Source organism: Naegleria fowleri, assembly GCF_008403515.1.
Source record: "Naegleria fowleri strain ATCC 30894 chromosome Unknown tig29, whole genome shotgun sequence".
Classification (NCBI taxonomy): domain Eukaryota; phylum Heterolobosea; class Eutetramitea; order Acrasida; family Naegleriidae; genus Naegleria; species Naegleria fowleri.
In genome coordinates, this window is record NW_025407961.1 from 720,110 (window position 1) to 731,981 (window position 11,872).

At 35.0% G+C, this 11,872-nt stretch overlaps 5 protein-coding genes across 5 annotated transcripts; 3 read left to right on the forward strand and 2 right to left on the reverse strand.

Moving 5' to 3' along the window:
• Positions 1 to 41: 41 nt before the first annotated feature.
• FDP41_002550 (uncharacterized protein) lies at positions 42 to 1,103 on the reverse strand (the record flags this gene model as incomplete). Its single annotated transcript, XM_044705757.1, has 2 exons — positions 42 to 891; positions 1,072 to 1,103. 2 exons carry the CDS (start codon positions 1,101 to 1,103, stop codon positions 42 to 44), a joined length of 882 nt encoding a protein of 293 aa, XP_044563443.1.
• Positions 1,104 to 1,302: 199 nt separating this feature from the next.
• Positions 1,303 to 3,025, forward strand: FDP41_002551 (uncharacterized protein; the record flags this gene model as incomplete). The annotated part of the gene is made up of 2 exons (XM_044705758.1): positions 1,303 to 2,184; positions 2,324 to 3,025. The coding sequence occupies 2 exons, from the start codon at positions 1,303 to 1,305 to the stop codon at positions 3,023 to 3,025; spliced, it is 1,584 nt and encodes a 527-aa protein (XP_044563444.1).
• Positions 3,026 to 3,153: 128 nt separating this feature from the next.
• On the forward strand, positions 3,154 to 6,866 carry FDP41_002552 (uncharacterized protein; the record flags this gene model as incomplete). The annotated part of the gene is made up of 3 exons (XM_044705759.1): positions 3,154 to 3,249; positions 3,371 to 3,703; positions 4,032 to 6,866. The coding sequence occupies 3 exons, from the start codon at positions 3,154 to 3,156 to the stop codon at positions 6,864 to 6,866; spliced, it is 3,264 nt and encodes a 1,087-aa protein (XP_044563445.1).
• Positions 6,867 to 7,070: 204 nt separating this feature from the next.
• On the forward strand, positions 7,071 to 9,010 carry FDP41_002553 (uncharacterized protein; the record flags this gene model as incomplete). Its single annotated transcript, XM_044705760.1, has 2 exons — positions 7,071 to 8,202; positions 8,385 to 9,010. The coding sequence occupies 2 exons, from the start codon at positions 7,071 to 7,073 to the stop codon at positions 9,008 to 9,010; spliced, it is 1,758 nt and encodes a 585-aa protein (XP_044563446.1).
• An 899-nt stretch (positions 9,011 to 9,909) lies between these two features.
• FDP41_002554 (uncharacterized protein) lies at positions 9,910 to 11,864 on the reverse strand (the record flags this gene model as incomplete). Its single annotated transcript, XM_044705761.1, has 6 exons — positions 9,910 to 10,133; positions 10,220 to 10,609; positions 10,736 to 11,194; positions 11,275 to 11,336; positions 11,527 to 11,616; positions 11,800 to 11,864. 6 exons carry the CDS (start codon positions 11,862 to 11,864, stop codon positions 9,910 to 9,912), a joined length of 1,290 nt encoding a protein of 429 aa, XP_044563447.1.
• Between the last annotated feature and the right edge of the window lie 8 nt (positions 11,865 to 11,872).

Here is an 11,872-nt window from a genome sequence, read left to right on the forward strand (position 1 = left end):
TTTGATAATTAAAATATTAAAATGTATTTATTTTGAGATACTTAGGGCGTTCCCCAATAGCAGTGTTGCCTCATTTGTTGCAGCCTTAACAGAGCTTGGTTCAGTGTTTTATGTACATCACTCTGGGGGTCAAGCATTTTCTTTACAAGGGAGTACATGGTTAGAATTTCATCTGCAATGTCACCAATTACTTTCATGTCCACATAGAGCTGATCAAACCATTTTCTTGCCTTTTCTTTGTTGTCAGTGAGAATACATGTCATGTAGATGGAGGTAAGAGAAATTAAATAGGGGGCATATTTCAGAACAACGTCCGAAAAATAGCTATCGTTGACAATATTCCATGCCATTTGGTAGTGAGCTTTTTCAATCTCAGAATCTTTCACATACATGATGAGAGAATTGTACGGATGAAAAATAGTTAAATTAAACGAGAGTTGTTCCATCAAGTAAAGTTCACATTCAATAATTTGTGATAATTGATATGGAAATTGTGCACTAGTTTCTTTGGTATCATAATTCGGAGAAGGAGAATCCTTTCCCATTGCAATTTGATGTATGTTCTTGGCATTCAGTGGACATTCCTCAATTTTACTTGCCAACAATAATGCTGCCGCTGACAGCAGTGCAGGATCACAGTCCGATATACTATTCTGACAATAAAATCGTTTGCAATAAATCATGGCTGTTGCAATGACTCTCTGATGAGCATTGACCTTTTTTCCAACATCACGCAAATATACTCTCATACAATGCATGAGAACAAGTTGTTTTTCAAATAAATTAAATTGTGAATCATCGTGAGTATCAAATTGTTGTGCGGAAGGTTGAGTTTGCTGAGATGTACTTGATTGCTGTTGTTTTTTGTAATATTGATTTTGTTGCCATTTGCTTTTATAAGGACGCAATTTTACAATTGAATGGTTTTGATCCATTATTTTGAAATCAAAGGATGTTTTAAAATCATCATTATGATTATTAAAATATTTTCAAGTTCCGAATGAGATGTCGCGATAAAGAAAACGAGATTCATCATCAAAAATTCATTCATTCCGCACAAATTGTACCTACTATTGACTAGAAACCCAATAATTATCGCACATTCTTCTTCTCCTCGGTTCAATATTATTATTTTACACTTTTGTGAACGTGAAAAAATTCTTCTTTCCGAAAGAGTCCTTATGATTATACACACAACAACAATCACCACAACATTCAGTTTTTTCGTTTTAAGAAGAAAATTTTTTTTTTCTCTTTTTTTAGATCTCTTTCAGGAACTTTGAACTCAAAAACATTCAAAAAATGTCATCTTTATCACAACAACGAGTGGCAAGTTGTGCACTTCCTTCTCCATTGCTTTCAGAGCTCAACCACGATCAACCATTGAGTCGCCTCCGACCAGTTCCAGAGAATGAGCTTCGTGATTTTTCCTTTCCTTGGCTTCCCATGGGATGTAAAAGTTATGAAAGTTTCCATTGGTTAACGAAGAGAAAGAGAACAACCACCTTTTCCTTTCAACCCAACACAACAACACTCCAACTAGAAGAAGAAAAGACTCATGAGTCTTCTGAGCCTTCTTCTTCTTCCTGTTGCTCCGATGAGAAGATCTCTGAACCACATCTGAACATGAAACAAGAAGAAGAGGCTTGTAATAATAGCACCACCACCACTACCATCACTCGTACCATCATCGCTACCACTCCCTTCACTCACTTTTCCATGTTTTACGACCATCTAAAGGGATCCAAGATTGCTCTCGCCATTCCCGATCTTGAAGGCTGCTGGAACGGAGGAGTGTTGATTCATTGCCATGGACATCGGGCCAAGGGCATTCCTTTACAGGCAGATCTCACGGAAGAGAATATGCCTTTTGCTTTCCGAGAGTTGTTACGAGAGGGATGGATGGTTGCCATGACTTCCTATCGGAGAGAGGGTATTGTGTTGAAAGAGGCCATTCAGGACGTGAATTCTTTGAGGGATTATATTGAAGAAAAGTGTGGAAATATTGAGTGTTGTTTGTTGGAAGGAAGATCGATGGGTGGAGCGATTGTGACTTATTTGAGTGAAATGTATGGCGAAAAGTATGATGGTGCTGTGTGTATTGGAGCTGCTTTGAGAGTGGATCAGAGAAATGAGGAATTACCTCATCTTTCCTTTTCATATCGTCCTCAATTCCCAATTTTGGTAAGTGGTAGTGGCGGATCCATTCTGATGGAATGTACTATGTTTTATAATCCATTCATCTCCATACGTCACCATTCATAATATATTCCATCTATTCTTGTTCTATTCTGTGACGTCCATTTCGAACATTTTCTCCAAGACCAAACAGTACTTGACCAATGTGAGTGAACTTGGAGAACCTTCGAATTATATTGAAAAGGTCAAACAATTGTCAGACAGTGAGGTCAACATGATGCGCCATAAGGGTCTTTTCCAAAATGATCACGAGATTGTAGTACCAGCGCTTTGGACTGTCCACCGAGAAGGTCATAACTTGGTTTCAGAATTGGAGAGATTCTCTGCTCTCTCTAGCTTAATTCAATGGGTCAAGTACAAGAGCAACATTACAATGAAAACGAATGATTCATGTACTACACCAGCACAAATTCCTCCCTCTCAAGTTGAATTTTGCATCTCCTCACCACCCAACTCGACAAATCATGCTCATGGAGCTTGGGGAAACGTCAAACAATTATTTATTTATGGCTCGTTTGCAATCAATTTCACGAGTGAAGATTTTGAAAAGTTAGGAATTGCAGAAGGAAAGTATTTCACATTTCATATTTTGACCAAGACACATGGAATGAAAACTGTGAGTGCTTGTTATGGTTCGTTTCCATTCATCAAACAAGCGACTGACTTGGAATGGATTGCATTTGTGTCACCCGTTGATAATTACATGGTACTTCATGTGAATACTTATACTTTCTCTAATGAGGCCTCCAAGTTGGGCATTGCTCCGGGAGATTCAGTCTTTGTGGAGCAATATAAAACATTGCCTCCTCGAAGAAAGAATTACTAGTAGGCATGATGTTCCGAATCGGAATTGACATTTTGTTTTTTGTAAACACTTGACGATATGCTCCAAATCATGATCTAATGATTCTTGACAAGTCTCTTCTTCTTATTGGCCAGATCAATCTTTAAAAAATGCAACCACCACATCCGCCTCTCCAATCATCGTCATCATCATCATCGCCTCTACGTTTGGTTCTTCTACTTCTCCTTCTGCTCTTCACAGCAACAGTAAGTTTTATTTTGATCAATTTTATTCCCACTCTCACTCCCTACGATCCTCCTTTGGAATGAAATAAATTCAATCCTTGGAATGTTCAATGATGATCAATTCCGAAAATTTCACACACAGTCTTTGGCACTCTCCGATCGAGAGACCACCACTCGAATTTTATTACCTTCCCAACGCAATGCGGCTGCCGTCATGACCTTCATGATGCCATCTTATATTCACATTCCCACTCCGAATATTCTCTCTCGTCATTTTCCCTATAAATTATTTCTGTATCGAGAGAATCATGAAGGAATGGATTTGGAACAATTGAAACAATTGAATGCCGAGAATTTAATGATTAAACCTGCAGAGACCAAGACGAAACTGAATGGATTTCCATTGTTGTTTATTCCACAAGCTCAACATGGATCTTTTGCAGATGTGAGATCATTGGCTGCGACTCTGTATGAAGTAAGTTGTTAACACAAGGAATATTGGTCCAAGAAAATATGTTTGGATGTCTTGTTCACATTTGAACTTCTTTTTATTATTTTTTCAATATTAATGTTGTGTATAATTCATTAATATTAATTTTTAACTATTTTTATTAATATTTATTATTTGTTAATTATTATCATTAATATTATTATTTATCAATTATTATTATTTATTAATTATTATTATTAATTATTATTATTAATTATTATTATTTGCAATATCACACCACATTCAACACTCATCCAATACATCCATTTTTGCATTCGTATGTGAATGAATCTGATTTGATCACCAACATCAGATGAATGGTCACGCCAACTACAGAAAAGAAACCTATGCTGAAGCTGGTTACATTCAACAAATGGTCAACGAATTGTCAGATCCACTCTGGTTTGGAAGTAATCAAACCACTCCTCTGAATGAACAAGGTAACACCGCCTCTCAAGGATCTCTTCTTCTCGGTTTCGATGTGTTTACCATTGACTTTAATGATGGAGAATGGAGTAATTTTCATTCGTCCCTTCATGCAAGACAAGCCGAATACATTAGGAATATTGTGGAATTTATTTTGAAAGCCATTTACAAAAATAGACACAAAAAGATTTTAATTGTGTCACACAGTAGTGAACACACATTTGAGAATATTTCACAGGATTTATTAGATACTGCATTTATTTTGAAAATTGGAGAGGGAAGAGTGAATTGGGATTTGGGTGCTGCCAAAAACAATCCAAAAATGGAATTGAAAACATTCTTGCAAAAATTTGAAAAAGTTTTTTTATCGACAAGGACATTACACACAGAGGAACTGATTGACCATTCATCCACGAAAAACAAAACTTCTTCAGATCTGAATCAAACCATCAGTGGTGGAGATGTTATCAATGTGATGGGAGCTTCTTTTGTTCCACACATTTTCTCAAATATTGACAAATCAGCCATGAAATGGTGCAAACAAGTGCAACAAGTGATGGCCACAATTTTATTGTCTCTCGTCAATTCTGGAGCAAATTCTCAAGCTGGAATTTTAGACCTCTCTCAAGAAGATAAGGCAAATATTTTGTCACAATACTTCTCACTGAAGGCCAACTCCATTGAAAAATCATTCCTGTTAGAGGAAGTTGCAGCAAAACGTGAAAAAGTGAATATGGCCAAATTGAATGAAGATGTTCATGTAGAGTTAACTTTGAATACAGTTCGAAATGTCACCTTAACCAAAAAAGGAGAAACAAAATTTTTCAAATTCGACGTCAAGCACATGCAACACACTGTCAATCAATTATATATTTTCACAAATTTCTATAGAAGAGAAGTGGATGTTTTTGTGAGTGAAGATCTCAGTATTGGAGGTGAAGCTCAAGGACCTGCTCTAATGGCCAAACAAATTGGAAAATTGAATCGTCAACAAATTACACTATTACCATACTTGAATGTTAATGAGGATCATTTAGAAACTTTCAATACTAATGAACATGTTGTGAAAGTCATGATCAAAATTCCAGAAATGGATGTCTTATTTTCCAAAAAGACTCTCTTTGTTCGAGTCACTAATTTATATTCCGTGAATGACATGTCTGCTGGAAAAGAAACCAAATATCCAGAAAGATATATTGTAGTTGCTTCACATCCTGGAACCTTAAAAGGAACATTTAAAAATTTGATCAAAGAAAATTACATTCTCCAAGAAGGAGTTGGTTTCATTCCAAACCATCAATATGAAGAAATTAAGGCCGATCCTTCACCTCATGTTCATTCTTTGGATTATTCGAATTTTGATTTTTGGAAGAATGGTGAAATGATTCATTCCAACAAATCGTACATTGTCATTCCAAACCTCTCAAATTTATATTCTTACAAATTGAGGTATTTCAATAATGAGTGCTCGAATCGAACGCTCTATCCCGTTCTCCAGTATCATTATGGAAATATGTTTGAATATGAATCTCACTATTTACCGATGAGATATTGTGGAGAAAATGTGATCAATCTTCAATTTTTGAATTTAACAGACATTGACAATGCAGATGATGAAAATTTATATGGAATTGCTCTCTACTTTTTAAATAACAAGAATGGAACTAGTTTTAATTTCAAAATTGAATTGGATTATGAAGAGACTTTTATTCACATGATGATTCAACAACATTATCACACCATCATTGCTGACATTTTTGTCATTTCATTGATGGTGATGGCTCTGTATGGTGTGACACATTCTTTGGTCTATTCCTTGCTTTTGACTTGGATTCAGGCTCCTCTATTCATTTATTTACAATTTATTTTCACTCCTACACCTGTACTCTATGTCACAGATTTTAGCATTCTTCATTTAACAGTTTCCTTTTTATATGCCATGATTGCAGTAGTCTTTTCATTGAATGTAATACGAATGGTCATGTTGCTGTTGGGTTTCATTGGTCAAATGATCTTCATTCCCTTCGGAAAGATTTTATGGAGCTGTATTCCTCTTGCCTTATTGGCAACAAGTTTCAAATTGGATCCTTCTCTTCCATTTATTGCTTTCACTTTATTGAGTTTGTTGTTTGGAAATTCGACTCGTTCAAGAGGAGAGGAAGGATACACACATTTGACTTCAACACTGTTAAATGTGTTGTGTTCAGTGATTTTGATGGGACCAAGTGCCTTTTCCTATATTAAGGAATGGATGTATTGGTATCAATATGCTGTGCATCACTCTGCAACGGATGAATTTTCTGCTGTAATTCAGAAATTGTTTTCAGTGGCTCCACATCCTTCATTGACAGCAATTTGTTCCGCCTATTATCTCATTCCATTCTATTTGAGTGAAATGTTGCAACTCTTTATTTCCATAATTAGAAAGAGATCCATCATTCGCACCTATCAGAAAACAAAGACCAATAAGTCGAATGCAAGATCCACCTCTGATTCTCATTTGACTGGAAATTTTGCTTTATTATCTCAAACGTCAAGTGTTAACTCAACAACCATGGATGGAATTCAATTCAGCAACAAAATTACTTTCATTTTGACCTTGTTGTTGATTAGTATTGCCTATGGTGTGGCTATTTTTGCAAGAATTGAAACCTATGGTATCATTTATTTAGTGTCAGTATTTGTTGGAATTGACATGTCTCGACAAGTTTTTCAATGTTAAGAATTTAAAGTTTTCAAACTTCCAAACCAATTAGAATATAATATAATACAAATATAATACAATAAATAAAATACTTTTTCAATTCAAATTCAATTAAAATTGAATATAACATTTTGTAAAAAACATGTCTCTCTTTCATTAGATGTAACCATCAATCAAATGTCGAATCGACGAGGATAACAACGACAACTTTTTACAAAAAAAATGTTCATCTTCTTTCTATCGGTTCTGTTGGTTCTTCTCGGAGGTTTCTTCTTCAAACTTGCTGTCGCACACAGCAAATCCTCGTCCTCCTCAGTGTCCTGGTCATCATCCACTCCATCATTGATCAAAAAGGAAAAATCAACTTTGACATCTGGCACTCCTCAGACTGAAAATACAACATCCACTCCGATTCAATCCATCGATGTTGGACATGATTCTCTCGATCTCTCTCTTGTAATGCCTTCTAAAGAAGAATTTCGTCAAGTTTTTAAAAATGTTTCTTCCATGTTTTTAAAGAATATTTCGGAACAAGTTTCGAAAATGGATAAAATGTTGAATTTGGCACAATCGGGTCAACCAATAACAAGTAAAGTGATTTCAGAGACAGGTTCGAAAAAGTTCGAAAAAGTTTATCAATTGGCAGAAGAAGAACAAACACTAACAGAAAAGCATGGAGTTGAACATGGTGACTTCGAAGAAGAAGAGGATGACGAGTCGACTGCTGTCATTTGTCTGTCACCTTCGATCGAAGAAGAATTTGAATCCGATGAAGAAGAAGATGTCTCCAAAAAATCCGATCAAACCCCTCTCACAGAAGAAGGAAAAAAAGAGAAAATGAATGAAAAACGAAAGAGTATTCTTGCAGAAATTCTCAGCACAGAAGAATATTATGTGAAAGGTCTTCTTATTTTGGATTTTATTTACAAGAGACAAATCGAACAAAAGAAAATTGTCGATCCCAAAGTTCTCAAAACCATTTTTCAAGATGTTGACATTGTGTGTAATGTGAATCAGAAATTTTTAGAGGAATTACGAAAAATTTATGAAAAGGAAAAGAATTTGGAAAGAGAACAACAAAAGTCTCCTCTCGTGTTGAAAGGAAGTGTCATCCATGCTGCCAATTCGAATTTTTCAAGTTTGGGAGAATTATTGAATACCTATGCACATACTTTTAAATTATATGCAAATTATATTTCTGGTTATAAGAAGGCATCGGCTGCATTGTCGGAAGAAAAGAAGAAGAATAAGCAATTGAGCAAGTTTTTGGATGTTATGAAATTGTTGTTGAAGGAACAAGGTGAAAGAATTACACAATTGGAGAGTTTTTTGGTGACACCTGTTCAGAGAATTCGTAAGTATTTTTTAACTCGTTCAATAATTCATTTCAATTGTCATGGAATTGAATTTTAATTGAATTTTAATTTTAATTGAATTTTAATTTGAATCAATTTCATGATGAATGGAAATGATATTCTTTCAATCATGTGAAAATGTTTTCAATGATATGAACGAAACAAATCTTCACATCAACAGCTCGTTATCGATTACTTCTTGAAGATCTTTTAAAGAACACTCCTGACGATGATCCTGCCAAACCAAAACTCAAAGAAGCTCTCGAATTAATCAAATCCATTGCTCTCTATGTCAATGAAGCTGAAATGAAAGTTGAAAACATTCAAGTGACTTCACACATGGTTCACAAATTGAAACTCAAAGGATTTATCAAACCTTCAAGATATTTATTTGATTATTGGGCTGAAGAAAATAACAATACCATTCAATGTAGAAGCAAATCATCAACTTCTCGAGTCCATAATTGTGAACTTTATGTATTTAGTGACATTTTGGTATTTCACAAAAATTATGACAGTTTTTTAGGAGCCAAAGTGGAATTACTTCACACTCGAAAAGGAGCCAAACAAAAGAACAAACTTGTGGTGAAGGAAGTTCAAATTATTTCATCATCATCTTCAATAACAGCATTGGAAGTGACTGTGAAATTTATTTATGAAAATAATTCGAATAAGGAAATTAAATTACTTCCAAAGAATGTTGAAGAAAAGACTCGATTGGAAAATGCACTTCGAAAGAGTATTTCAGTTGTTTCATCCTCGTCCAACTCCACTCAAGGATTGTTATTTGGAAAGAGCAAGAAATAATCATGGAGAGTTTGAGCGACATGTTTGAGAGAGTGTTACGTAGTCGATGCAAATCTTATTCACATCCAATCAGATGTACACGCGAAATGTGACACACGTCGCCTCGTAGAATAAATAATCCGTCTTATCGACCAATTGATATTACAACAAATGAGTAATTTGGGATTCCATGTAGCTGTTTCCTTTTTCCTTTGTCAAGCGATTTATTGTTTCTGATTTACAATAAACTGTCCAATTGGTCATTCTTACTCTCAATATATAACTATAGTTTGCCATCTTCTTTAATGTTCATTAGCAACAACTCGTTGAACACTAGAGTTGGGTGGTTGAGAAGAAGGTAGTGGAACAGTAAGAACATTGGTTGTTCTTGTCAAACAAAATGAATTTCAACATGAACAAAATAAATGTACAAACCTTCTATGTCTCCTGTCGTGCCACCACCAACTCGAAGATCTAAAGCAAAACTCCCAGTTAAATAGTCCTTCATTGATGATATTATTAATCCATTCATGAAAGTATAATGATCCAAGCGGAGTTTTCATTTTTGGCTTCATTTTGCATTTAGATTCTTTGCCTAAAATCCAACCAATTCAACAACAACAGACAACTACACTTCCAAAACCAAGTCGACCTGTTGTTCTTCTTCCTACTAGTTCTACTCTTTAACAACCTTCTTAGGCAAGAACAAAGATTCCAACTCGTTGATCAACCATGTCAAGATTACCATTGTGCTTTTTGAGCAATTCGAGATGAAACTCCTTGGTGTCAGGCATTTGCATTTCTTCCAAGGAGTTCAATTCCATACGGTATTTTTCGAAAAGATCCTGATCTGTGACAGCAGACAAGTACATCAAATGAAAATTGTTTATTTTCAAGCGATGGGAATTCTATTTTCGAATCTAAACGTTGGTGATGACTTGATAATTCTTGATGGAAATGTCAGTCAACAGTGTCTTGGAAGAATTGTTGTCGCATGATTCTTCCGTCTCAATGAAATTTGGAAGATCAAAAGTCAATTTCAATAACGATCCAAGTTTGTTGAGGAACAATTTCATGTACTTTTCGTAATCGTTGGTGTGGTAAAATATTGCATGGGAAGCTCCAGCAGCAATGATTAAATCTCCTAATAATTTGAATTTGAAATATTTTCAACGATTCATGATGGCATTAATTCCATACAGAAAATAAATGTAAAAAATCCACACATACTTTTCATACATTTGACAAAAGGTTGATGAGTAATTTGTGTTGGTTTTACCACTCTTGTATTGTGGCCTAAACTGAGTTGACCAAAGCTATTACTTCCAACACCATACACTTCAATATCGAAAGATGATACAGATCTGACAAAAAAGGTATGATATCCACCAAGAAAGATGTTTGTGAGTTGATTCCAAGGAAATGAAAGTTGTAGCAATTCAATGGCATTAGTATTGTCTCCTTCATGTGCTCCACGAACGAAAACACGTTTTTGATTGGTCTTGTAAATGGTAATACTGTCTCTATCATAAATATCTTCCACTCGTTCATCTTCAGACATTTGTAGTATTTCAATTTGTGTGGTAGCAGCGCTAGTAATTTCGTGCACTCTTCCAGTAGCTATTTATCATGTCACAGATGTTTACGAGACAAGAGTGGTGAATAGTTTTCACAAAGGCAATAGTGTTGAAAAATTAATCAAGCGTTACGAATGAACCTAATAAAAGAAATTCAATCTCTACTTACATGTTAGCAAGGTTAGTCTATTATTAGCAGAATATACATTATGAATATCGTTCGTTCCAATGCATGACATGGTATCAAGCTCTTGCAATTTTCCAACATAAGGTTTCAAATGTTGTCTGACGACATTAAAACCATTCACAAGTATTTTTCGATCTTGAGTGAAATAACATGAATATTGAGATCCACACAACACTTTTCGAAACGGTAATTGCAATTTTGTGCTATTGTTATTCACCTCTGTCACAGGTGTCATGCTGGTGCAAGTGCTAGGTTCTGGGACCACTAAAAGTTGGCCGTGAGAATTTGAACCTGCACCAAATAAATGGCCCTTCTTATTAATGAAAATTGAAAATCCATATCCACATTCGCAGTCCACAATGTGTTCTCCCTTTGTGTCGATTGGAAACAATTCCGTTTTGGCAGAAGTTGACACTCCAAGTTGATTGGATGAATTTGTACCTGTTCATAAGAAACCATCACAATGAGAGTGATTCCATTCAATATTAACGCATGTTAAATACATAGCAATGATCTCATACCTGTTCCGAAACAATGTCCGAGTTCATCAATAAAGATGGTGAAATAGGGACCACACTTCACTCTATGCATAGAGAGATCCAAGATATTTGTTTTATCGATTTAAAAGTATATTTCAATGGTTGGAATGGAAGTAGTAATGGAAGAAGAACAAAATGATGAGATGCATAGTTGTTGTTTCCGAAAATTGTAACCGATTTGATCGTATTATTCCATTTGATCGTATTCCATTTTGAAAATACAAAAACACATACTTGACAATTCTATTTTCAAAGACATGAGTCAATGGTTGAGCTAAATTTACCGACTTGGATGCAATGCCCAATTGCCGTAAATCATTATATCTAAAAACCAACCAAAATGGTTTCATCATGGATGATTTTTCAAAAATAGCATTTTGAAAAACATTGTTCGTCCGATGATCAAAATGACATTCATTATTACATTGATTCAAGCATGACAAAAGAAGAACACAACAACAATATGCATTCCATATACTCCCCTCTCGCACCACACAAAATACCTACCCACAGACCCAAATATTTTGTCTTTTAATTTTTTCGTCTTGTGTTGGGTCTTCTTGTTGAGACATTTTTTGTT